This window comes from Dromiciops gliroides, chromosome 5 (assembly GCF_019393635.1).
Source record: "Dromiciops gliroides isolate mDroGli1 chromosome 5, mDroGli1.pri, whole genome shotgun sequence".
NCBI lineage: Eukaryota > Metazoa > Chordata > Mammalia > Microbiotheria > Microbiotheriidae > Dromiciops > Dromiciops gliroides.
In genome coordinates, this window is record NC_057865.1 from 56,021,273 (window position 1) to 56,048,250 (window position 26,978).

General features: G+C 39.6%; 1 protein-coding gene across 5 annotated transcripts in view; it reads left to right on the forward strand.

Moving 5' to 3' along the window:
* CACNB2 (calcium voltage-gated channel auxiliary subunit beta 2) overlaps positions 1 to 26,978 on the forward strand; it is a 408,315-nt gene that overhangs the window by 114,552 nt on the left and 266,785 nt on the right. The window contains exon 1 of one of the 5 annotated variants that reach the window (XM_043965127.1): positions 18,381 to 19,025. The exons of 3 other annotated variants lie outside the window; for them this stretch is intronic. In XM_043965127.1, the coding sequence (XP_043821062.1) occupies positions 19,002 to 19,025 (24 nt within the window). In that variant the 5' untranslated portion in view covers positions 18,381 to 19,001. One more of the 5 variants, XM_043965126.1, reaches the window with a different exon arrangement.

A 26,978-nucleotide genomic window follows, 5' to 3' on the forward strand; every position in this document is an offset into this window, starting at 1 on the left:
CAGACTGTCACCTTCCTCCATCTAAACATTACACTTCAGTTGTCAGTGCTTAAAATCAAAGCAGGGTTTTGTAGCTCTTGGGTCATAGTATTGGTGCACATTAAGCTTGTAGCTAATAACAAATCTCTGAGGTCTTTTTGCACATGTAATTTTCCTTTTTCATTCTGTAATTGTATAGGTGATTGGTTAGGAATCCAGGGCTCCGTGTTTTAAATGTATTCAAGCCCAAGTCATAGTATCTTGCTGCAGCATTTATTTAGTAAACAAATATCTCATTTTTTACTTATGATTAGATGACTCAGGAGCAGTGAGAGATTTCATGATAGCCTTAGGTGATACAGTGGAGTAGAATGTTGGATGTGGAATTAAGAAGAGCTGAGTTCAAATCCTGTATGAGACATTTCCTAGCTGTATGACTTTGGACAAGTCACTTGACCTCTTTCATCATTTTCATCATTCTCCTCTCATCTCCTAAAATGAAAGAATTGGACTCAATGGCCTTTCAAGGTCCTTTCCAGCTTGAAATCTATAATCTTATGGGTTGGTGGTAAAAAGGTGAAATCTGGGGGCGGCTAGGTGGCGCAGTGGATAAAGCACAGGCCCTGAATTCAGGAGTACCTGAGTTCAAATCTGGCCTCAGACACTTGACACTTACTAGCTGTGTGACCCTGGGCAAGTTACTTAACCCCCATTGCCCCACAAAAAAAAAAAAAACAACCAAAACAAACCAAAAAAAGGTGAAATCTATGATCCCAACAGGGTTTATGAGATAGAGGAAACTATAAGTGGATAGAATGCTGGAATTGGAGTTGGGAAGATCTGAATTCAAATCCAGCCTCTGGCACTGCATGTCCCCGGGGCTCATCACTAACCCCTTTTAGCCTCAGTTTCCTCAATTGTAAAATGAGTATAATAATAGCACTTACCTCACTTGGTTGTTGTGAGGATCAAATGAGATAATATGTTAAAAAAAACAAAACAAAACACAATGGTGCTTAGCACAGTGCCTGGTGCATACTAGGCACCATATAACTGTTTATTCTGTTTCCTTATCCCATGGGGGATATTGGAAATGAATCCTACCTCTTTTCTATTTGCTGGAATCAGATGGGGAAGAGGAGAGTGAGGGAACTATATTGTGGGAGGATGGAAACAAGCATTTATTAAGCACGTACTATGTGCCAGGTGCTTTGCTAAGACCTTTACAAATATTGTCCCATTTTTAATTGTCCCCTACTACTTAAAAATGTTAAATTAATGACAGTGTGGGGCAGCTAGGTGGAGCAGTGGATAAAGCACCAGCCCAGGAGTCAGGAGTACCTGAGTTCAAATCTGGCCTCAGACACTTAACACTTACTAGCTGTGTGACACTGGGCAAGTCATTTAACCCCAATTGCCTCACTTAAAAAAAATAATAATAATAATGACAGTAATTCTTCCCCTCCCCCCACCAGACAGTCAAGGACAGTCTTCAAAGGAGGTGGCCTTACCTAACACTCTGTCCTCTTATCAAAAGGAACCAGCCAATGAAGAGCCAATGACCTGTCATCTTTGTTAACCAATGAAAAGTGGGGGGGACTATTGAACAAAAATATGGTAAATTTCCTCCCTGAGACTGATTCATGTATTTCCTAAAAGCTTGGGTTTCCCAGAAATTCTTCCTAATTCAAAATCTCTCAGTAAATCTCAAGAATAACGATATCCATTAACAGGCACAATGTAAAATCTAAAATCTGTAATAAAAAAATAAGATAGATTCAATCAAATAAAAATTACAAAATAGATTAAATCGGTTTTGCTCAAATATGAAGGAGATTCTCAAGAGTACAAGTGGGACTGGTGCATAGCTAGAATAAATTGCATATTAGAAAGCTACTGTAACTATATACATTCAAAAGAAACAAAAGTATGACCCAGGATAACCACAACTGCTAAACTATACTTTGTCACCTTATCTGGGAGTTTTCGTTTCATTATCTGATTCTCGGTTTTCTGAAGAGAAAGAACCTTCTGCTTATTTATGACAAGCATCTTGATTCCCCTGTCTTTCCTCATATAGGATCATAGATTTAGGGCTGGAAAAAAAATAGAAGTATCTCTAGACCAAGCCCCTTATTCGGCAGATGAGGAAATGGTGACCTAGAAAAATTAAATGACTTAGGGGCAGCTAGATGGCTCAGTGGCTACAGCACCGGCCCTGGATTCAGGAGGACCTGAGTTCAAATCTGGCCTCAGATACTTGACACTTACTAGCTGTGTGACCCTGGGCAAGTCACTTAATCCTCATTGCCCGGGGTGGGGGGAGTAATATAAAATTAAATGACTTGCCCAACATGACACAAGTAGTAATTGGCCTAGGCAGGAATTGGAATCCAGAACTCTGTATTGAGAATGTGGACCATTTTAAGGATATGGGAAGGGTTTCCACAGAATCCTTATAAAGGGAAATTTACTTACTTTCCTGAACACAGAGCACCTCACTGTTTTCTTGCTATAAGCAACCCCAGTCATTTTGTACCTGTTGTGGTCTTAAGTGTCTCCATGGGGAACTGCTGGCAGTGATGGTCACTCTGGTGATTTTTATTCTTGTAAGAAGGAGCAGGTTAACCTGACTGAGAGGGCCTATTGCCTCTATTTCAACTAGAGAGCAAAAGTGCAGGCTGCTAATGATTACTCCCTTCCAGGACAGACTTTCACTGGCGGGGAGGGGGGAGGGGGGAGGGAGGGTAGAAGATGGAGATTAGAGTGACCTAACATCACTTTATGTCAAGAGAGTGCGCTGCTAGCTTATTGTTATTGCCTTGTTTGGTGATAATGGCCTCATTTGCTCCTTTGCACTCTGTGCCTGCCTTCCTGTAGAAGTGACTGTTCTGGAAAGCTTTCAGACAGGAATATTCCTATTGTTGTTAGCCATCAGTCTGGATCCTCAGCTTTGGAGGGAGACAGGGAGAGAGCATTTAGGGTGTCTGTGGAAAGGTGAGATCAAAGAGCATCATCCCGCGCTGGCTGGCCAGGAGTCTGGGAAGCCCAAGGAACTACCGGGATCTCCTTTTGCAGTGACCCTAGATATCCTTGCCCACCTGGCTATTGATGGGAAGCAGAGTGAACTTCAGGGAACCATTCAGATTTGTTTCTTTTTTTTTTTTTTTTTAAGTGAGGCAATTGGGGTTAAGTGACTTGCCCAAGGTCACACAGCTAGTAAGTGTTAAGTGTCTGAGGCCGGATTTGAACTCAGGTACTCCTGACTTCAGGGCCGGTGCTCTATCCACTGCACCACCTAGCTGCCCCCATTCAGATTTTTGAATGATGTCATTAACAATTCTCACTCTCATTAACAATTCTTCTCACTCAAGAATCCAAATTTTTTTTTAAATCCCCTCCTCATCCTCTATGCTGTTGCCCCCAGTAAGGAACAATACTCTTAAAGGAAATTACAAGGGATTGTCTGAAATCCCTTCCCCAATTATACCCTGAATTAGGGAAGGAGAAGGAAATATAGGGTAACCCTTTGCCTCAGTTTTCCTGAGATGTGGAGTGTGAATTGAAGGCAAACTTCTGGGTGTGCTAACTGCCTCAGGCATGTTTGGACATGGTCTCTGATTCCTTCCATCTTGTACCTTTCTTGGAATATACTAGGACTTTGGGTCTACACCCTGGTGTTTTTCCCAATAGTCCATGTGGTGTATGACTTACATTGAATTGCTTGATTTCTTAGAGAGGGTTGAGGAGAGAAGAAGACAATTTGAAACGCAAAGTTTTAAAAAAAACAATGTGAAAATTTTTGGGGGGTGTTACATGTAACACGGGAAAAATTCTAAATAAAAAATAAATTTAAAAAATATTTTTGTAAAAAATCGTTCATGTAGGAGAAACAGAACTGAAAGGATTTGTGGTTAAGCCTGGCTTCTGGAACTCAGTAGAGGGCCAAGTAAACTGGAGGTAGACATTAGAGCAGAGATGTCAAACCTGCAACACACACAGCCCATGACACTCCCCAAAATGGCCTGGGGCAGATTATAATGTAATTGAGAAATATTTAATAAAATGAATAAAAATACAATAAGACATAGGTAAAATCACATTTTAAAATTAAGTCAGTGTGTGGCCTGCAGGGATTCTTATGGATGGTTAGTGGCCCCTATTTCTATTTGAGTTTCATAGCACTGATCTAGAGGAACCTGAGATATTTCATGAAGAAAACCATTGATAGTAGTGAGAAATTAGCTCTATCACACAACAACAGAATCATATGTCTTAAATGCCACATGCGAAGATTGAACTTCTCCATCTTTCCTTCAATACCTACCTGTCCCCTCCTCAGAGTTTCTATTGATAGCACCCTCCTCCTCCCAGTTACTCAGCTTCAAAACCTCAAGGACATGACTCCCCCATATCCGTTGCTGTTCTACCTCCAAATATCTCTGACATCTGCCCCCTCTTTTCCACCTTCACATTCTACTGCCATTGCTCTAGATTAGGCCCTTATCTCTTACCTAATCTATTATAATGGACTATTAATAGTTCTCCTTACCCCTGGTCTCTACCCTTTTCCAAGACATCTTTCACAGGGTTATCAGAGTATGCAAATCATATCATTGTACAAAACCTTTCAGAGCCCCATCCCCCATTGCCCAATGAATTATATAAAAACTATCTTGGCATTCAAAACTCTTTACAGTCTGGCACCACCCAATCTTGCCACCTTATTTCACAATTATCCCCTTTAAATTTTTTTTTCTTAATATAGACTTAATCACTGATGAACACTAACAATTCAAGTATATAAAGAATAAAAAGTTCATCAGTGATTAAGTCTATATTAAGAAAAAAAAATTTAAAGTGTATATTAAATTTAATACTATAGTGGCAATCTTACCTTGTTTGTGTTCCCTTCTGAACTTCTACATATTTAAAATATTTTATTAATTAGTTAACATCTAATTAATGGTCTTAGTTAATAGTTTAATGAATGATGAGTTAATAAGTATTATATTTGTTTCCTTTTTTTTTTTTGCACTTCTATCACTATCTACCAACTCACCCCCTCCTGCATGATTAGAAGCCCTCCCTTATGAAAGACAAACTTATTCAGACTTCAGCACATTGGATGTTTGAAAATATGGGGGGGGGGGGATAATAAAAGAAAAAAATGAAATGTACATAATATCATATATTTAAAAGGAATAGCAAGTTGTACACTATAGATTTGAAGTTTCATGTACAATCTTTTATTATACTGTTATAGAAATGCTTGTTTTATTCCATAAGTTAAAAGTAAAATAATTTTTTAAAAAGTATGTTTCCACAGTACTCTTCATGTATTCACTGTCTCATGTAACTTGAACTGTTAGGCATTCCCCAGCATTATTCTCTTTCCCACCTACCTTCATGCATTTGGGCACATCATCCCCTATATCTGGAATAATGTTCCTTTAACATCTCATTGTTGAGAGCTTTTTCTTCTTTAAAAACTAAACTCAGGGGATACCTCCCCTTGGAAATGTTCTTTGATTCCCATACCACTCTGTTGACCTTCCCTATACCCTTACTATATGCCTATTTGTTTTCTCTCTCCTTTTCTCCCATTCTCTCCCCCTCCCTCCACCTCTCTCTTCCCCTTTCTCCCTCATATCATATACTTCATAAAGGCAGGGTCTGGGCCACTTCTCATCTATGTATATGCAGCCTCTACAATATAGTGCAATCCAACTAGAGCAGTCTGGATCTTAGTTCATGAATATCATCACTCGACTCTGAGTTCACATTTTGGAGAGAAATATTCTTCTCATATTTGGGATCAGGAAGCAGGATTTGCTGGCGGGCAATATGTGTGTGTGGATATGCTAGTTCAAGAGTAATCATTTTGGGGCAGCTAGGCGGCGCAGTAGATAGAGCACCGGCCCTGGAGTCAAGAGTGCCTGAGTTCAAATCCGGCCTCAGACACTTAACACTTACTAGCTGTGTGACCCTGGGCAAGTCACTTAACCCCAATTGCCTCACTAAAAAAAAAAAAAAAAAGAGTAATCATTTGTCTTTACTGGTAAGAAGGGACTGAGTTAGGGAAATGGCTAAATGGATGGAGAGATGGGGAATGGATGATGAGAGATGATGCAGAGATTTAGTAAGCAAGACTTGGCAACTGACTGGATAGAGCTAGTAAGGGAGAGCAAAAAGTTAAGGATCTCTCCAATATTGTGGACCTGGGCAACTATTAGAAAGCACTTCAGTATAAATAGGGAAATTTGGGGGAGGGATACATTTAGGGGGGAAGCTCATGAGTCCCACTTTTTGGACATGTTGAATTTGGTTAGAGGAATTATGGTAGAATGAAAAGAGTGCCAAACTTGGAGTCACAAAACCTAAGTTCGAATCTCAGTTCTTCCATTTATATACTGTGTGACCTTGGGCAAATTTCTTAGATTTTCTGGTCATCTGTAAAATAAGAGGGTTGGATAAGATAGCCTTTGAGACTCTATTTAAGCTCTGTATTTAAGATCCTGTGGTCTACATGAAACTAATCAGCAGGTAACAATATGGCACTGATGTTCAGAAGAAATGTTACAATGGATATGTAGATTTGGAAATCATCTACATAGAGACAATAATGGAACCTAGGGAAGCAGATGAGGTCACTAAAGAACACGGCAGAAAAAAAGAAATAGAAGAGGGCCCAGAAGGGAACTTTTGAGGGATTCCTATAGTTGATCATCCAGCAAGCATTTGTGCCAGGCATTGGGCTAAATGCTGGGGTACAAAAATTGCAAGAGCCCAGTCCTAACCTTCAAAGAGCTCCCATTCTACCCCCAAGGGAATGGAAGATATATGATTAAGTGCAGAGGAGACTAACACAGAGGAGAATTTAGAGAGAGCAACATCCCAGAAGCCAGAGGGAAAGAGTGTACAGAGGAAGAGAATGTCAACATTATGAAAAGCTGTGGGTAAGTCAAGGAGAAAGATGGAGAGCTGAGCAAAGGATTTAACAAGTAAGAGATCCTTGGAGGGGGCGGCTAGGTGGCGCAGTGGATAAAGCACCGGCCCTGGATTCAGGAGTACCTGAGTTCAAATCCAGCCTCAGACACTTGACACTTAACAGCTCTGTGACCCTGGGCAAGTCACTTAACCCCCATTGCCCCTCAAAACAAACAAACAAACAAACAAACAAACAAAAAAAGAGATCCTTGGAAATCTTTGAGAGAGCAGTTTCAATCGAGTCGTGGAGTTGAAAGCCAGGTTGCAAGGGGGGAGGGGGAGTGTGAAAAATGAATGGGAGAAAAAAACAAAGGTAGTAAGTATAAAGAAAATTTCCAGAAACTTTCCAGGCCATGAAAAGGAGGAGAATATGTTGAGGGATGAGATGGTCATATAAAGAACTTTTTAAATTAAGAATGAGGAGATCTTACCAGGTCTGTAAGTTTTAGAAAGGAACTAGTTCAGGGGCTTGCTGGGTGATCAACTATAGGAGTTGTCCTTGGTGGCCTCAGACTCTCGTTTTCTTTGCAATACTTTTTTAATTGAATTGAATGATACTGACAAGGAAACCAGTTGGTTATCTAGAATATTCCTTTTCTTTCATGTCGCCTCACTCCTAAACTAGCCTAACCAAGTGTTTTAAGGGATACCACAAATTCCATAGAGATTAACCCTTTCTGGGATATTACTTATTTATGTAGAAACCTGAATTTCCTTATTATTTTCTCATAAGATCGTAGCCTGTGTAGCATCTATAGCTATATTAAAGCTTGTCGTTCCCCTTTCCAGGTCAAGTCATTTATTTAGCTTTTCTTCCTCATGTTATTGCTCAACCTTTTAATCATCTTTGTCTTTTCTGAAATCTCTCCAAAATCTCTGTGTCCCTCTTGAGTTAAGAAGCCTGGACCTAGACAAGGGTCCAACATATACTAAGTAAATTGGCCACAATCCATTTTCTTTGGTCATTTATTTCTCTTGGTGCATTTCCCTGTAGGTTTTCCATTTTTACAAAGAGTACCTCGTTGCTGACTACTGTCCAGATGGTTCTCCATTGTAATTTGTAGCTATCATTACGTAGAGCAAATTATTCTCCATCTTCAATATTGCCTTGTTCCTTTGTACCTCTAAATTCTATTTGTTTCTGAATATAGTGACCATAGCCCATGCTTCTTATGACCAACTTGACCTGGTCCTGCCCAAATTTAGGGCAATCAAATAATATCTGTGTTGGGTTGGTTTCGTTTAACTGTTTTTACAAGGGAGTTTCCATTTGTTGGAAGTAGAAGGGGAAGGAGAAGGGGAGAAGGGGAAGAGCATAAAATATAAGCCTCAAAATCAGGGGTGATTTTTGTTTCTGTTTCTGTTTTTTTATCCCTGGTCTCTGACACAGTGCCTGACAAGTAGTAACTGGCTTTGATAATACTTGTTGAATTGGTGGGAAGCAATGTATCCAAGAATGACTGTCATATAAAAATAATAGGCATGGATAAACTTCTTTTAAAATTTAAGGAGGGCATCTAGGTGGCATAGTGGATAAAGCACCTGCCCTGGATTCAGGAGTATCTGAGTTCATATCTGGCCTCAGACACTTACTAGCTGTGTGACCCTGGGCAAGTCACTTAACCCTCATTGCCCTGCAAAAAAACAAAAACAAAAAAGTTTAAGGTAAAAATTTGGTGCCAGAAGATTGTGAAAGATGTCTGATATTAATGCAAATGCCAATTGTCTCTTTCTCTTAAGCTAAGAACAACAAACTCAGTGAAAGGTAAATACTATTAAGACCCTGAGCCACCACTCTCTTTTAAATCTTTTGACCCTATTCCTTGGAGATAAATTAGACAGAAAAGGCATTAAGGATTTAAAGAAAGTCATTTTATTTGCCTCCGCAGAGAACTCAGAATACATACATAGCAGTCAGTCTCTTGACTGACTCATAGGATTTATAGACCAAGGCTGATGAAAGGGTCCAGGCTGGCACTTGGGTTGTGAGGATGTTATAAGACTAGGCTGGCCCCTCCTAGGACTAATAGAAATTCACAGGAAGCTTCCATTGGGCATAGCTTAGGCTCCTGAGAGAGGCTCTGTACCGACCTTTGGCAAGCCCCTGCCTCATTATCCTCTCAGCTTCTTTCATTCTCTCTAGTTCATTCTGTCGATTAAGCCAAACCAGGATTGGAGCCCATCTGTGACTCCAATTTGCTTAACTTGCCTGATCTGATGAGGAATACTGAGATCTGTCCCATATTGACTCCCTGACTCACTTTCATCTTAAATTAGCAACCTTTAGCTCATCTGATCAAGCATCTTTCCAAAGTCATTCTAATTAGTCAGTGGCCACACCTGTGAATTGACCCCCACTATTCTGCCATATACCTATCACTCATACCACGTCCACCTTCTAAGGCAGTCAAAAAGTCCAAGGATTCCTCTTGTTAAGCCAGTTTGAACTCATACATAGGATCATATAGTAAGAATTGGAAAGGATCTTAGAGGCCATTGTCTAGTCCCTTCATTGTAGAGTTGAGGAATCTGAGCCCGTAGGCATTAAGGGACCCACCCAGGACACATAATGTCTGAGGTATGATTTGAATCCAGGCTTTCTTACTGTTAAATTGAGTGCCCTAACCATTATAGTACCTATGACATACCCATCCGAGGTCCACTGCCAACTTAGAAAACCTTACTATGAAAAACTCTGAATGTAGTTCATTGAATGATTTACTCTAAAATATATTTTCTCAATTTCTGGATCAGTATGTTATATGGAATTTAATATAAAGCCCTGTCAAAGTGCAGAGAGATGATTTGCTGCTTCTGAGTTCACTCAGCCCCTTGCTCTATTATACAGAAAGATTAGATTAGCCTGAAAGGACGTATTTACAAATTGTCCGGTTTTGCTATTGGAAAATGGTAGTAATATATCATACTTTCCCTTTCTATGGCCTAGGGCTATGGGGAAGCATCAAATTAACTGAAGCAGGTGAGAGGATTTTGTTCAGATAAAAAGTTGCATAGTTACAATTAGAAAAGGACGGGCTCCCAAGTCAAAGAAGCTGGCTTCCGACACTGCTCCTGACACTCATTACCTGCTTGACTTTGGACAAGCCACTTCATCTCATTATTCCTCAGATTTCTCATCTGAAAAATGAGGGCATTGGACCAGATGGTTATTGGAGTTCCTTCCAGCTCGAAGTCTGGGATTCTGATAGAAATACTACCTAATATGACATTCTCTTTGTGTTGATTTCCCAAGTGATTTTTCTGACTTTGCCTCCCCAAGTATCGTTAGATACTGATAGAGGGATTTAATTTTTGAATGCAGCTTAGCATTGACAAACAGTTTGGTACTTTCATCACATTGGCTAGTTACTTCTTATCGGTGGGTCTTGTTAAATATGATTCCTCTCCTAGTTTTGAGTATTAGGGAGTAAAGGAGAATCTCTGAACTTTTGCAGGCACCAAATGTTTCTAGAAATCAGGGGTCTATAGGATGTTTTCCAAAGGAGCCCTTGTCTTATACCATTGAAACTCATTAATTCAACAATTTTTACTTAGCATATGTAATAATCAATATATAGCACTTTAAGGTTTGTAAAGTATTTTACATGTGTAAATTATTCCCACAGCCTTCTGAGGTAGGTGCTTATGATTATCCCCATTTTCCAGATGAGATAACTGAGGCACAGAGGTTATGTGACTTGCCCTGGGTCATAAAGCTAATAAGTATCTGAAGCAGGATTTGAATTTAGATCTTCCTGACCCCAGCACACTATGCATTGTACAACCTATTGTATTTTGTGAACCACTTCAAGGCAGGGGCTATATTTTACCTCTTTAGCCCCTTTACAATTAAATACATGCATTGCATCTAAATATATGCCCCATAAATGTTTGTTAATGAGTGGATAAAAACATTTGGCCCTTCTTATGCACTTCAAATTCAGACTAGCCCAATGGATGGAACACTGGAACTGGAATCGAGATGAGTTCAAATCCAACTGCAGATATGTATTAGCAGTGTGACTCAGAAAGTCATAATAGCCTCTCAGCCCCACTCTGCTCATCTGTTACAATGGGGATGATAGTAAGAGCAACTGCCTTCAGGGTGGTTGTGAGGGAGAAAAGGAGATACTGTAAATTGTTTTTGCAGACCTTAAAAGTACTCTACAAACGCTAACAAAAGCCAAAATGATCCGGTGCTCAGTTAGAACTCAGGGTGTTTAAACAGTCCAGATCCCTGGAGAAACTTCTTTACTATTTCCATTCTAAGTGTCCCCCATCCACCACCACCAGTCATTTATTTCCTCAGCCAAGAAGCTCCACTAACTTGTTACCTCCTTTGCCTGACTCTTATAAGAGGGTAGTCTGGAGAGTGGAAACGACCAAGACTGGTGCTATTGTTAGTTAGGAATTATTTCAGAACCCCACTCTAACCTTGATCTCTCTGAAATTCAGACATTTTTCAATCTGAGGCCTAAGGCTCTGTCTTCAAGTCCTTTCTCTCTTACTGAGTTTCATACCCTTAAATTGAGGGGTGGGTTTATAAGACATCCAAGATTCCTTCCGGCTTTAAATCAGGCTGCCTCTCTCTTACTGTCATACCCTCTACCACCTTCTCCTCCCCTCAAATTAAAAAAAAAAATGTGATCCCTCTTTCAAGTTGCTTTAGCTTTGGGGGATCTCACCCTCATGACATTTTTCTATTCTTGCTTGTATTGCGATTATTTTTCCATTTTTGTTATCCTTTTACTAAATGCTAATCCTCTGGCAGTTGGGTGTGGGGGAGAGGTTTACTGTCTGTGTTAATTCCCAAAATGTTTGGCCTACTGAGGGGAAGTAACAGTAGATACTTAATTGATATTTGTTTATTTGAATCAGGTTTCTCTTCTAGAGGCTGTGCCCGAGGCCCTTTCCTCCCAACCTCGGGATACCTCCCCTTACCCTGCTTAAACTCATTCCCAGGGAACTGGCAAACAAATGAAATTAAAGGAAATGAAATTTGGGTAATTGATCACCCTATTGCTTTATTTAATTGGTTAGGATACACTTCAGAAAGCTTTAGACTGTTTATGTATATGTCAATTGAAGCTGATTAATATTTGTTGATTATGTCTGTAAAATTGAGTATTAGGTACTCAGAATCACGGCCTCTTATTAAAACCATTTTTTTTTCTATGAAAAATCAGATCTGACTTAGATTGTGCTGATTTGCATCTCATTTTCCAGGAATATAATCCCTATCATAAATTTAAAGACTGATTTTTTTTCCTTTATACAGAAATTGAAACCTGATAATAACTTGAAATTAATTTATAGTTTTCTAATAAATATTTTTTTTTCTGAATGCTTCTTCACTCTCTAATAATAAGCCCCCTCCCCCAGTAATTCTTTGATCTTTTCCATGGTACTAAAGTAGAACACCTGTAGTGATTTAAAGACCAAGTCTGATTTCTTAGGAAGTCATTAACAAGGAAAGGGGTTTGGGGGAACCACTTTTCAGTAAGATTTAGTCATTTAAAACCATTTCTTGCATTATATAGGCAGTATCCAACTTATAGTAGTTTGGGAAATGACGAGTTCCAGAAATTCATTTGTAAGTTTGAATTTTGAACAAGAAATGCATTTTCCTACAGGAACAATACAGTTTGTGTTGGTTCTTGGGTTAGCCCATAAAGGGCTATACTTGACTTATAGGCAAACTGCTATCAGCCCGAGGTCTTGGTCCTAGAAGCAGAGGGTTTTGCAATTCTGGAGGGAGAATATGGGGCTAGGCCCAAGACTTTTGGTATGAGGTTTATCTTATCCTGGCCTCATCTTTCCATTTCTCCACTTGTCTCCTAATCCCTTCTCTGCTTCTTTCTAGGCCCTAACGTAACCAGTCTTCTTCTAGATTTCTTGTCCAGGCATGGATACCAGTGGAGCATGTCATTAACACAAAGCTGGAGAAAAACACAAAGCCACACACCCCCTACAAATTTACATTATGTAATTGGAGCTGGATCCTCGATGAGGAAAAACAATCCTTTGACACTATCCCTAATTGATTTGCTGTGACCCCAGCTCACCACTGTGAGTCTACCAAACTTTTTCATCCCTCCTCAAGCCTCCCCTTGTTCCCCCCTTCTCCACCCTCTCAGCTGAGAATCTTGGATCATACTGAAAAACTCGAGGGCATTCGCAGAGAACTCCCTCCTCCCCCTCCTCTTCATCTCTCAACATTGAAATAGCTTTCCTCAGTATTTTCTCCTTCGTACTTCTTTCACCTGAAGAGGCGGCCCTTCTCCTTGCCAAGGTGAATCCCACCACATACCCATAAGTAATTCCACTCTATCCTGTCTTCTCCAAGAGATTGCCCATTCTGTAGTCCCTACTCTCTCAATAAACTTGGCTCTTTTCCTATATCCTAGTTGCTTTTCTGCTATCCACGAACACAACCCATCTTACCCATCCTCAAAAAACCCTCACACGATCCATCTCTCTCTACTAGCTATTGTCCTATATCTCTCCTCCCTTTTGTGGCTAAAGGACGCTATCTGCCATCAATGTCTCCACTTCCTTTCCTCTCCCTTTTTAATCATTCAGTCTGGCTTCTGAAGGCATCCTCCTAATGAAACTGCTCTCTCCAAGGTTAGCAATAATCTCATCAAATCTAATGACTTTTTCTCAAACCTCATACTTCTTGAGCTCTCTGAAGTCTTTGACAGTCTCTCACCCTCTTCCCCTTGAGGCTGTCTCCTCTCTAGGTTTCCATGACTGTTCTCTCCTGGTTGTCCTGTCTGTCTGCTCCTTCTCAGTTTGCTTTACTGAATCTTCATTCAGGGCCTCTTCTCTCCTCTCCTCTCCTCTCCTCTCCTCTCCTCTCCTCTCCTCTCCTCTCCTCTCCTCTCCTCTCCTCTCCTCTCCTCTCCTCTCCTCTCCTCTCCTCTCCTCTCCTCCCTCTATGCTATTGCACTTGGTGATATCATTATCCACCACGGATTCAATTTTTGTCTCTGTACAGATGATTATCTGATCAACTTATCCAGTTCTAGCCTCTCTCTATCTCCATGTTCCCATCTCCAAATGACTTTTCAGATATCTAGAACTGGATGTCCCATAGATATCTTTAACTCATTATGTCTAAAACTGAATTCCATATTGTTCCCTGAATCTTCTGAACTTTTCTATGACCCTCAAGAACACCACCACCACTCTTCCAGTTCCCAAGACCCAAAACTTAGGAGTCATCATCAATTTCCTACTCTCTCACACACACACCCATATCCAATCAGCTGTTAAATCCTAATGATTTCATTTTCATCACATCCTCCCTCCCCGCCCTCTCCCTCTCTCTCTCCCTCTCTCTCTCCCTCTCTCTCTCCCTCTCTCTCTCCCTCTCTCTCTCCCTCTCTCTCTCCCTCTCTCTCTCCCTCTCTCTCTCCCTCTCTCTCTCCCTCTCTCTCTCCCTCTCCCTCTCTCTCTCTCCCTCTCTCTCTCTCCCTCTCTCTCTCTCCCTCTCTCTCTCTCCCTTTCTCTCTCTCCCTTTCTCTCTCTCCCTTTCTCTCTCTCCCTCTCTCTCTCCCCCTCTCTCTCCCCCTTTCTCTCCCCTCTAACACTTACCTGGTGCAGACCCTCATTACCCCATGCTTGAACTACTGTAATAGCTGCTGTTGGTTTCCATGCCTCAAGTCTCTCCCCAATACTGCTCCATCCTCCACTCAGCTATCAAAATGATCTTCCTAAAGTGTAGGTCTGACCATATCATTCCCTTATTTAATAAACTCCAGTGGTTCCCTGCCACCTCCAGGATTAAATATAACTTGCCCTCCAACTTTTTCCAATCTTCTTACACATTAATACTTCCCCGTTCCCACAACTGATGCTGTGTACTCTGGAATTCAGTAACAACGGCCACCTTGCTGTTCTTCGAACAAGATAGTCCATCTCCTAACTATGGGCATTTTATTGGCTGTTTTTCATGCCTGGAATTCTCAACCTCCTTACCTCTTCCTTATAGCTTCCCTGATTTCCTTCATATCTCAGAGAAAATCCTTCCTTCTTCAAGAAGCCATTCACAACCCTCTGGAATGTTAGTCCTTTCCATCTGAGATTATCTCCAATTTATCCTGTATATATCATGTCTGTACAGGGACCACTTGGGATTTTCTGGTATCTCCTGTGTTTAATCCAATGCCTGAAACACAAGTGCTCAATAAAGGCTTCTTGACTTGGATATACATACATACATACATACATACATACATACATACATACATACATACATACATACATATATATATATGCCTGTGTGTGTTTACACACACACACACACACACACACACACATATCACAAATTCAGTGTGAGATGTGATAGCCCCTTACAGATAGCAATATTACAAAGGGAAGTCATTGGCCTTAGGCTAAAACACAACTCTCCCCCTTATTAAGGCTTTCCTTTTTTTTATAGGAACTTGTCATAACAGCAAGCCTTGCAGAATACCTCCTATAGAAAGCCTATCCTAAACCCTCTAGCTCACAATGCCTGCTCCCATTTCAAATTTCCTCATCTTTACTCATCTATGTTCATGTCGTAGCTTCCATGTTTCTTAGTGACTTTAGTGCCTAAGCAGTGTCTTGCACATGATAATAAATGTCTGCTGAATTGAAATATTCTAGAATTACAGTTTTAGATTATTTTTTTTGAAATAGAGACTGCATGAATGAACCATGGAGTAAGGTAACATGGCTTATTGGGTAAAAAAGCTGACCTTCAGGTCAAGAACTTGCATTCAAGCCTAGCATTGCACATATATGACCCTGGACAAGTCATTTAATGTGCCCCCAAGCATGTCCTATAGAGTGATTAGCATATCAAGTATGCATCTGCATGAATAGAGTGATTTTCATCATTGAGAAATATATAAATGAAATCCCAAATCCAGCCATATATATGTATGCATGTAGGTATATGTACATGTGCACACATCTATAGATATACATATTATATTATACATATCATATTTTAGATATTGGGGAAGATGTGGGTATGCATATTTATATATATATATATATACATTTATGTATTGTATAAGCTCATGCTTATGTAGAGATGTATATACTGTATATACATGGTAAATACATTTGTATACAGAGGAGAGGACTTACATGTGCATATGTGTATACACATATACATATATACATGTGTATATATGCACACATATTTCTGTGCCTATATACATCCATATACATATAGGTTGATAACTATAAATTTACTGAGAACTGACCTAGTTCCCCTACCCAGGTGCCTGGGTCTGACTGGTCTTTGTCAATTCCAGACTCTTGATTGATTTATGGACCTCTCCCCAAGCAAACTATCGCTCCCAATGGTTCCCCACCTTACTCCCTGGACTTTATGTTATTATGTAAAAGGGTCCACCTACATTAAATAGTTTATATTTAGAGTTAAGTAGAGTCTATACTTAACTCTGGAGCAGTCTTATAGTTTTCTTTTGTTAAAGGTTCATTTACATTAAAGTAGTTAAATAGTTTCTGTAAGTGACTCCAGAGCAGTCTTTTGTTTCCCTTTTGTTCTGTTACCCCATAAAACTCTGTCCTCAGTTCCCATCTTTGGGTATTACTAGCTTCTTGCTTTGCAATACCATGAGCTATAGTTCCTCTGCTATATTGATTGTTTCTTTAATTTACAAGTAAACAAGGCAGATAATTATGCTGCATGTACTTGTTGATAGTTTTTCTTTTTAGAAGTATTAATATATTGGAATTTCAATATCTTGAAGATTCACAATTTCATGAGTGTCAAAGTTGTTCCCACTGATGTAGAGATTAACTTTAGGAAATGGTTTTATGAGCTGCTATGGCTGAGCAAAGGCCATTACCCAATGGCCAACCCATAAAGTTTATCAGATTTAGCTAGGTGGGTCTTTGAAAGGCTGGTACTCTCTGAGTCTGTCATTGCCCCCAATGACATTCAAACCTTTCCATCTTTAGAACCTGCCAAACCTGTGCTCCAGGAGCAAAGCCTCCACAAACCCAAGATCCCCATCAACCTACAATGGAAGTAGGACTTTGCTGGGAAAATATATGGGCAATACTGATATTAACACTATTGGTAGGACTCATATTACCATATATTTAGACCTGTAATGGATGTTTGAAGCCATCCAGTCCAATCTCCTCATTTTATAATAAGGAAACTGAGACTCAGAGAGGGAAAATTATTTGTCCAAAGTCACAGCGATATTGAACATTCAAAGCAAGATCTGACCACGTGTCCTCTAACTCTAAAACTCATGATTTTTCCCCCTGTGCCATCTGGTTTAGGACTGGGGACATCACTTCAACTCTCAAAAACTTTTTACTTGGGCAAAATGAGAAGATTGTCTTAGTGAAAAACATCATGAATTTAGAGTTGAAGGAAATTGTAATGGTCATTTAAGCCAACCCATTCATTTTATAAAAGAATAAACTGAGGATAAAAGAAAATAAGTAACCATGGTTGCAAAGCTAGGATTTGTGCCTCAGTCCTGTAGTAGTAGATCCAGCCTATTTTCCACTACACTGTGCTGCCCTCTAAGAGCCTGTCATATCAAATAACACAGTCAGAGGACTTGAGTTCAAATCTGGTAGTGCTCCAGTCGTGAGGCTTTTAATGACTGAGCCTCAGTTTCCTTTATATGTGAAATGAAAATGTTGGAATAAGACCCCTTATATATCTCAATTTGTGATCCTATTGTTAAGCCTAATGGGTTTTAATTAAAGAATATGGAAATGTTAAGGGAGATGATGATAACAAAGATGCCTAGTGCCTGAAGTGTTAAGTTGTGACACTAACCCATTCAGGCTGACTTGAAACAGGTAATATGCCTCCCCAAGTACCTACTATTCCCAGGAAGTTGACTTAGGCCCTGGGAAAATCTAGCTCAATACTGTGACATATTAAAAGGTTATATGAATCATTTGCTCATGAGAACTGTGGATGTTACAGAAACTTGTAGGATTGTACCCAAAGGTCCTAATAACCCTCACTGCCAAGTGGGCCTGAAATAAACAATGTTTTTTTTAATATAACTATTCTACCATCTCTGAATATTCTGGATTAATAAGTTAATCAATAGCTTGTACCATTTTTGATACTTGAGATGTGGCTTTCTCCACGTTACTGAATGTTAAAGATGAGTAGATCTAAAAAATGGGTACTAGGTTATCCAAATAACTCACATGAACTCTCCAATAATTTACTTTGTGAGGCTTAAATTTGTATCTGTTTTCAGTCAAGATGGGAATGATTGGCAGTGAGCAAAAACTGCAGCTGCAGCGGGGGAGTGAGTCAGGTACTGAGGCCGCTAAAGCAAGTCTGCCCACAATTCATGGGAAACACGTAGCACAAGACAAAGCATCTGACAATTTGGAGGGTGGTTCTATAGTCCCGGGAATCCAGAGTGAATTAAAGTCTAGACTTCGTAATTTTTTCAGACTGGTGGGGGAGGGATAAATTGCTGATCAGCTATGCCCACCGTGTGGTTCAGAGGTAACACTGAATCAAGGATGCTCTTACTAGGCTGTGTATCACGAGGAAGAAGGCTCTGCTAGGTGAACAGCAGCTGAAGCTTTAGCTAAGGCAGGAACATCGACAGCACCAGGGACAGGCTTTCCTTGAAAAGATGAGGCTGTTTGAGTGTCCTAAAAGGCAAAGGTTCTCTGATGGCTGAGCATCTCCTGAGAATGGTTAATGTAAACATGTCGGCAAAGGTCTCAAATCATTTGGACAGCTGTGATTCTCTATTAGCGATAGTCATGACAGGAGACTAAATGACACTGTTCCTACCTTCTCTAAGCACCCAACTTTCTGAAGGAGAAGAAGATATTGGATCCTCCCCCGAGAACAAAAAGGGGGCAAACCCCAAAAAGTTTTGCCGTGACAACAGGATCTGTTTTCAATATACATGTGTACCTAGGAACTAGCAGCTAAATGTTGATTTGCTCATTCCTCTTACCTGGGACTGGAAGGAGGGGAGAGATGGACAGTGGCTCAAATGAGAAGACAAGGCATACTGAAGGTTGGTGAAGCCCCATGCTGATTGCATTCTGCTCTCCTCTTCATGCAGTGCTGTGGGTTGGGACATCGGCGGCGAGTACGGGTTTCCTATGTAAGTTTCTGATTGCTTTAGCATCGTGGCTAGGAGCTGTGAATTCTGAGGATTTGTCTGGTGCCCCTTTCTAGATAATTTAATCCTTGTACTGAGGACGGGGCAGAATCATTCCCCTGTACAGCGAGTTTTCAGGGCATCTCAGGTACATAAGCTTCCGAAATCTTCCTTAAATGTTTTCTTTTATTGCCAGGGCCAGATGACTCGGATAATGAGCTACAGAATAACTTCTATTTAGCTTGCCCAGGAAATCTATTGTCTTGGAGATCTTTATCTGTGCAAACCAGTTGATGCTGTGCTGTTTTGTTTTATTAATTGTTTTTTTAAACCTAGCTAGGGTAGCTCTGTTTTCCTATTTGAATTATTGCCTGCAAAAATCATTTAAGCTCATGAGTAATCAGTTAGAGGTTGTCAGAATTTAATATCACCAAGACGACCAACATCCCAGTTCTTATTTTGAACAGATTTAGGCAAAAGGCACTTGCTGCCGTTCAATAGATTATGCATCTGTGCAGCTAACAGCAGCATTTTACAACAGCTTAATCGTGCTGTGGCTTTTTCCATTGAAGATTGAAATAACCCCTTATTTCACGGATCGGCCGTGTATTGCAAAATGGCTGTCTGAGTATGAAATTCAGTAAGAAAGGGTAACACGGATCCTTCAGCATCCCTGTTTAGAGTGGCTGGGCATTCACTGAAACGTGGTTTTGCAGCTTACCAGCGGGTAGCCTATGGAGAAATGCATGATTTTTTTTTCCTTTTTAATATGCCTCCACGTCTTCTCCAGGCACTTGATTTCCAGGCAGTGTTGTGAGAGGGAGCAGGACGTTTGTGTAGTCTGGCTGAGCTGCAGTGGCAGATTGTTCTGTGTTTGCATCTAGCTGACTAGGGGGAAAAAAACAAACAGAAAAAGCTAGAAGGAAAAGGTGTCAATAAAGAGTGAAGGGACTCAGATGAGGTCTTCTGTGACACCAAAAATATTTGAGATGATATTACTGATTCTTTGGATGTAACAATCCCACTACAAATAAGGTCAAAGGCTGATGTAGTTAAAAATCATAAAGTTGGAGCATAAAGAAGGAAAATACACTGATAAATCAAAATTTTAAGTATTTTTCCCATTTCTTTAAGTCAAGTAAAAACTTTAAAAAGTAAAGCCTTTATTTTCAACATTTCTGTTGCTGACTTCTAAAGTATCACTTTCTTCTTGAGTGCAACAGTTGACCTGTATGGAATATCTCTCGCGGTGAGGCAGGAGATGAAGATGTGTAAGGACCACAGGCCTTGCAGTATTCCTTGTGGTCTTAAAAAGAGAAGTAGGGAAATAATAAAATACTTTTATAAAATAAAAAAGAGAAGTTAAGTTTAAACTGATTTTAGCAAAATTATTAGTGACAATGAATATAGGAATAATAGTTGTTTAAAATGCACAGTGATTAAACCACTCTGGACTTCAGAAAGTTGTTTTAGGCAAAAACCAAGGTCTTTATAGCCTTATTTATATAAAAAAAACACTTTACATAAGAAGTCATATAAATATGTAAGTTCCCTTTTGGCTTGTTTTGATATAAAAGTTAACCCATAAAAAGAAGAATCATTATAAGAGGCTTTTGGTCTCTTTTCTAACAGGAACCTGTCTGTAAATAAGTAAGAATAGGTGACTGTATTATAATCTTGACTTCTTGATTCATGAATGAAAGATGTAGAATAATCTATTACATCTCATACTTCCTCCTCCCCAATTTGGGGGTAGAGAATTTTTAAAACTATTTATAGTTGTCTAAGAAAGGTTGATGAGCATCATTCATTAGCCATAAAGTTTATTCTATTTTAAGAGTGTCTGATCTCTAGTATGCCTACTACCTTAATCCCTCACAGAATAGAAATAGATTTGTAATCTAATTTAAAGGATTTGAATTTTATTTCCTGGTTATTAATTCAGAACCAGGCTGGAATTGCTTTCATTCTTCTGGAGAAAAAATAAGCCAGGGTGTTTCTATTTGTGTGTCTTTCCTGTCAGGACAACTTGAGTTCAAATCTCTCCTCAGGCACTTACCAACCCAATGAGATTGGATAAACTGTCTGAGCTTTAGTTTCCTCATCTATGAAATGGGGTTAATTATGGCACCTAACTCCCAGGGTGGTTGTGAGGATCAAATGAGATTATTTTTGTAAATTGTTTCCTAACACTTAAATGCTCTAGGTATTGGCAGGCTGCTTGAGGAATTTCCAAGATGGCTGTGCATATGGCAGTGTCAATCTCCCAAGAAGTGATTGTTATATGAGCCTGGCCAGACTTTTTGGACTTCCCCAGACTCAGAACCTTTTTCTAAGCTGTCTCTCATTTGGTTGGTGTAGTACTCTGTGGACATTCATTCTTTTCCAAACTTTAGAATTTAGAGGTAGGGATTACTAGAGGGTCTGGAGTCAAGAAGACCTGAGTTCAAATTCAGATTTGGACATTTATTAGCTGTGTGAACTTGGGCAACTGACAACTGCTGTCTGTTTCAGCATCCTCAACTATAAAATTATTGTGAGGATCAAATTAAATAATATGTTTTAAGAGTAAAGTTATTCCCACCTCTTTTTTGTCCCTTTCCAGCCACTGGAAATTAGTGGTCTCAAGTTCAAATATCCTATTTTTCCTAGTATTTGTTGGTAGGCAGTACTATTATTTAAATCTCTTTTTCTTTACAAAGTTCATGTTCCTTTGAACAAAGGGAGAGAGCTAAAGTTTGGGGGGGGGGGGGAACTAAAAGTAGTTCCACTTAGACTGTAGTGAGGGAGAAGTTGGCAATCCATGCTTTATACCCGGTACCCTTTCCCCGTAAGAGAAGTTAAATGTTAATTGTTGCACAAATAGGTGCATTTCATATATGGTAGCTGTTTGTTTCTTGTTTTCACCTCCCTATAACTTCCAGAAATGCTTTGAAAGTTTCCTATCTATTCCCTACTCTTACCTTGACTTCTATGGTCATTCCTAGTTCATCTGCATAACCCATTCTGTTAACTAGGCTAGAGAATCATAGCCTTGTAGCCTTAGAGCTCAGAAGCTAACCAGTCTAACCTCCTCACTTTACAGTGTCCTTTACATTCTTGGGATCTTCAAAGGCAATGATCTGTCTCTAAAGCATTTTTCTTCTGTCTCATAATTTCCTTCTTTGGTTTCTTAGAACTCTACCATAATCCTATCATTCCTTTAGTATCCAGTCTCAGAAAACATTCCCACGTGGACCCAAGTTTATTTTTGTTCATGAAGTACCTCAAGTTCATGGCATGTGAGGATGGGTGGAAGGAAATGAGCATGTGGGGAAGTGAGAAGGGAAGTAATGGTCAAATAAGATTAACAGATACAGAGCTTTACAAACTAGACAAATGCTTGATGTTATGGTGATGAAGTTTACTTTTGAGGGGGAAAAATCACTTGAGAGAAACAGCTAGATGGAATGAGCAGTGTACAGAGAACAGTAAGGAAGAAGGAAAAATTAGGAGAAATGACTGGAAGCTACAAAGGGGCAAGTTTTAAAAGCAAATCTTCCTATTAATTGGTGTTACCTGAAAGTAGAACTGTTTGCTTTTGGTGGTAATAGGTTCCCTTTCATTGTGAATCTTCAAAGAGAGAATTATCACCACTTATTGGGTAAAAAAGACATGAACTTTCCAATCCTGAAATTCTGGCATTCTACATGAAGCTCTGTTGTTTTGTGATGTGAGAATCTATAATAACTTCTTTACTTTGCCCAAGAGAGAAGTACCAGTGTTGGGGGGGAAGGGGGAAGAAGTAAGCAATGATGAGAGTAATGGACTAAGAAGCAGCATCTACTAAGGAGATCAATGGCGTGTGTCTGGGTGGGGTGAAGGGAACCGGTGAGGTGGCTCCCTAAGCTGGTTTTGATGCTTGTTGAATTTGTTCTAACAAATCTTGATAAAGTTGGGTAAGTAAGATACACTGGAGAGACTGTCCTGGTCTCTGCCTTAATTTTACAGATCATAGAATTCTGTTTTATAGCCCATAAAATGTCATATGAAATTACTTCCTCAGTTGTCACACAGCCAGTCAATGGCAGAAGTGGGACAAGAGGTCTAATCCAGTATTTTCTCCATTACACTGCTGAGAGCACAGTGTTCTGCCTAACTTGTAATCATTTTTGAGCATCTTGGATTCTAAAGTAGTCCAATCATGTCACAAGATTACCATACTCAGGCATGATTTGGGAATAGGATAGACTGGTTAATAAAGACTCTTTATTATTTATTTGTATATTTTGAATAATTATTTTAATATCCAATATTATGTTAGTAGTTACCCTAATGTGTCTTTTTTTGAAATATTTATCATATAATTAGATACAGCTAACCCCCAAATTCTATGAAACATAATTTAATTGTTTATTCCATTTCACTTTCAATGTTTTCTGGGCATCTTGATAAGAATGACTTTTTGTGACCCCATTTGGTGTTTTTTTTTTTGGCAAAGGCATAGGAATGGGTTTCCATTTCCTTCTCCAGCTCATTTTACAGATAAGAAAACTGAGGCAAATAGGGCGAAGTGACTTGCCCAATGTCACACAGCTAGTGTCTGAAGCCAGATTTGAACTCAGGAAAATTCCTGATTTCAGGTCCTGGTGCTCTATTCATTGCACCACCTAGCTGCCCCAAGAATAGTAATAACCACCATTTACATAGCACTTCCAAGTTTGCAAAGCACTTCCCATATATTATGTCATTCAGTCCTCACAAAAACTATGTGTGGTAGGTGCTAGCATTAAGCCCATTTCACAGGTGAAGAAACTAAGGCTGAGCGAGGATAAATTACTTGCTCAGAATTGGTCACTAAGTAAGAACTGAGGCAGGATTTGGCTTCTGATCTTTCCAACTCCAACATTCCACCCACTGTGGCACCTTGGTTAGTAATGATTAATTGATAGACATCAATTATTATTATACTCTGATTTCTGAAGTGCTATGTGAGACAGAGGTCTGGTTGCTCATGCTGGGTCAGAGGAAGTTGCCCAAGCTTCTGCCCTGGTCAGGTCTCCCATGCAGCTCCCACATGTTGCTATGAGATTTTTCAGTGTTGTCTCTGAACAGAGAGGAATAAATTCCATCTGTTCTATTATTTTCTCTGACCTGAAAAAAACAACTTCCTGAGGTCAGATGACTTTGTATGACTTCTGATTATGTAGGAAAATGTAAAGAGATCTAATTTACATGTGGTAAAAGGCAGGAAGATGTAAAATGCATTTATACCATTCACACTCAATCACTTAACCTTTTCCAGCTCTGCCTGAGTATCTTTAGAAGCTGAAATAGGGGACTTAAGCCTTCAGTCTTTCCAGATCAGAGTCGGGCTTCTTTTTTTTTTTTGGCAAGATGCCCCAATTTTAAGCAGGACAGTGCTGACTTGCCAAAACATGGATTGGCTGTGATTTTTAATAGCATTTATCTTTGGCAGTTTTTAAATCCTTACTTTTAATTTTAAAAATCTCTAAGGTGCCCTTTGATGTCTCTCTCTCTTTTTAAAAAAAAACACTTTAGTTTTTAAAGCTCCTAAGTCATTCTCATCTCCCTAGAATGAGAATATATCTTAAAGAGGCTTTACCATTAAGTTTGCTAAGACTACATATACGTCTGTTGTCAGAAATACCAGATGTCATAAGTTAATAATATATTCTACAAGGTATTATTTAAAATTCTTTTTTTTTCAAAGTGTGCTTGCTATATTGAGAGAGTCTGGTGTACTAGATACTGAGTTGGCCTTAGAACCAGGAGGCCCTGGGTTCCAGCCCTGCCTCTGAAACAGACTGGCCAGGTGATCTGGGCAAGCCATTTAAATTCTTAGTACCCCAGTGAACCCTCTAAGTCTAGAAGTGGGAGAATACTTGCCAATTTGCTCTCTAAACAGAGAATTTAATCTGATATAATTTCTTTCCTTTTTTGGGGGGGGGAGGTAATTGGCATTAAATGACTTGCCCAGGGTCACACAGTAAGTGTCTGAGGTTGGATTTGAACTAAGGTCCTACAGGGTTGATGCTCTATCCACTTCCCATGTAGCTCCAAACCAATCCCCCCACCCCAGTGTTATTTCAGTTAAAGGGGTTTCCTTTTAATGACCCTATATGATAGGCCATATTATAATTACTAATTTACATAGTAGTGGGAGATTGGTAGAAGGTGTATCCTCAGCAGGAGTTCCCAATACAGATGAAATCACAGATGCAGATCAAACCTACTGTAAGTATTCTTTTCATTTTTGTAAAGCAGCATATTTTGCCTTTAATTAGTAGCTTCATGAAACTAGATGGCACTTAAAAGTTTAGAATATGAGAAGTTGTATATACCTGTAACATTAAAGCAGGAATTGACCCCCAAGGGCACATGCAGAGAATAAAACATGGTAGCTTATTTGCAGACCTATGACTTGGCCAGTGTTCTCATGACTGGGATACCTGAAGACCCAAGCATTTCTCAAGAGTAGACACACACATGCACATGCACATGTGCACACACACACACACACACACACACACTCCCATACACTACAATTTGAAGCCAGAGCCTCTGACTTCAGAACCAGAGCTGCTAGAGCTACCTCACCACACTGCCTCCCTAAAGAAAGCTTACACTATTCAATTTCATGGATCCATTTCCACTCCACCCCTCACTGTCATGGAGAGAAAAATGCCCAAATGAATAGCATATCATCTGGTCCAACTAAGTAGTAATAGAGCTTGGGTACTTTCCTAAACTTCAGATGTATTATAGGGAAGTGACTTAGACATGGAAGAGAGTAGAGTACCGAGAAAAATGAGGTGATATTGTTATCGTGCATTTATAAAACAATTTTAATTCAAAGATCTCAAAGCGCTGCCACAAAGTATAATAATAATTCATTATAGCTAATATTTATTATAAATATTATCAAACATTGCAAATATTATCAGATTTGATCCTTGCAACAATCCTGGGAGGTGGGTACTATTATTGTCCCCATTTTACAGATGAGGAAATTGAGGCAGGTAGTGGTTTAGTAACTTTGCCAGGGTCACACAGCCAGTAAGTGTCTGAGGTCACATTTAAATTCAAGTCTACTTGACTCCAGAGCGCTATCCGCTGCACTACATACATAGCTGCCCATTATCTTGTCTTATCAACATTATTATTTTAACCATGCAACTTGGGTTTAGTTTTCAGTGTTGTTACTAGACTTATCAGACTTAGAAGTAATTTGGAATCCTCCTACAGATAATTATATTCTTATAGGGACGACTGAGGCACACAGAGATTTGTCAATCCAGTGTAGAAAGAGTGATGTATATGGAACTCAAGAAACCTGGGTTCATGACCTCACTGCTACAATCACTTGATGGAGAAATTTGGGGAGAGTTCACTTCCATCTGGTGAAATCAAAGAGGAGATAGCAGTAGCGTTGGGTCTTAAAGGAATGGAGGCATTTCATGGGTATGGGGTTTACCCCTCAGAATGGGATGAACAAGGACATGAAGATGGGTGAGGGCACAGGAATGGTGGGGGACAAAAGTGAGTGAAGAGGGAGTCATCGGAGATAAGTCTGCAAAGGCAAGTTGTAGATAGATGCTGTGATAATAAGTTTCTTGTTTGTCTATTTATTTAGAGGTAAACAGTGAAAAACCAATGAAGGTTTCTGAATAGAGAAGTGATTTTCAGAGGGGTGCATTAGGAAAATTACTTTGGCAGCCATGCAAAAGATGGATTGGAAAAGGGAGAGAATAGAGGCTCTACAACCAGTTTTTCTGTTGCACTTATCCAAGCAAGAGACCAAGAGGGCCTGAATTTAGAATGTCTGCTGTGAGAGTAGAAAGGAGGGGATGGAATGCTTAGATA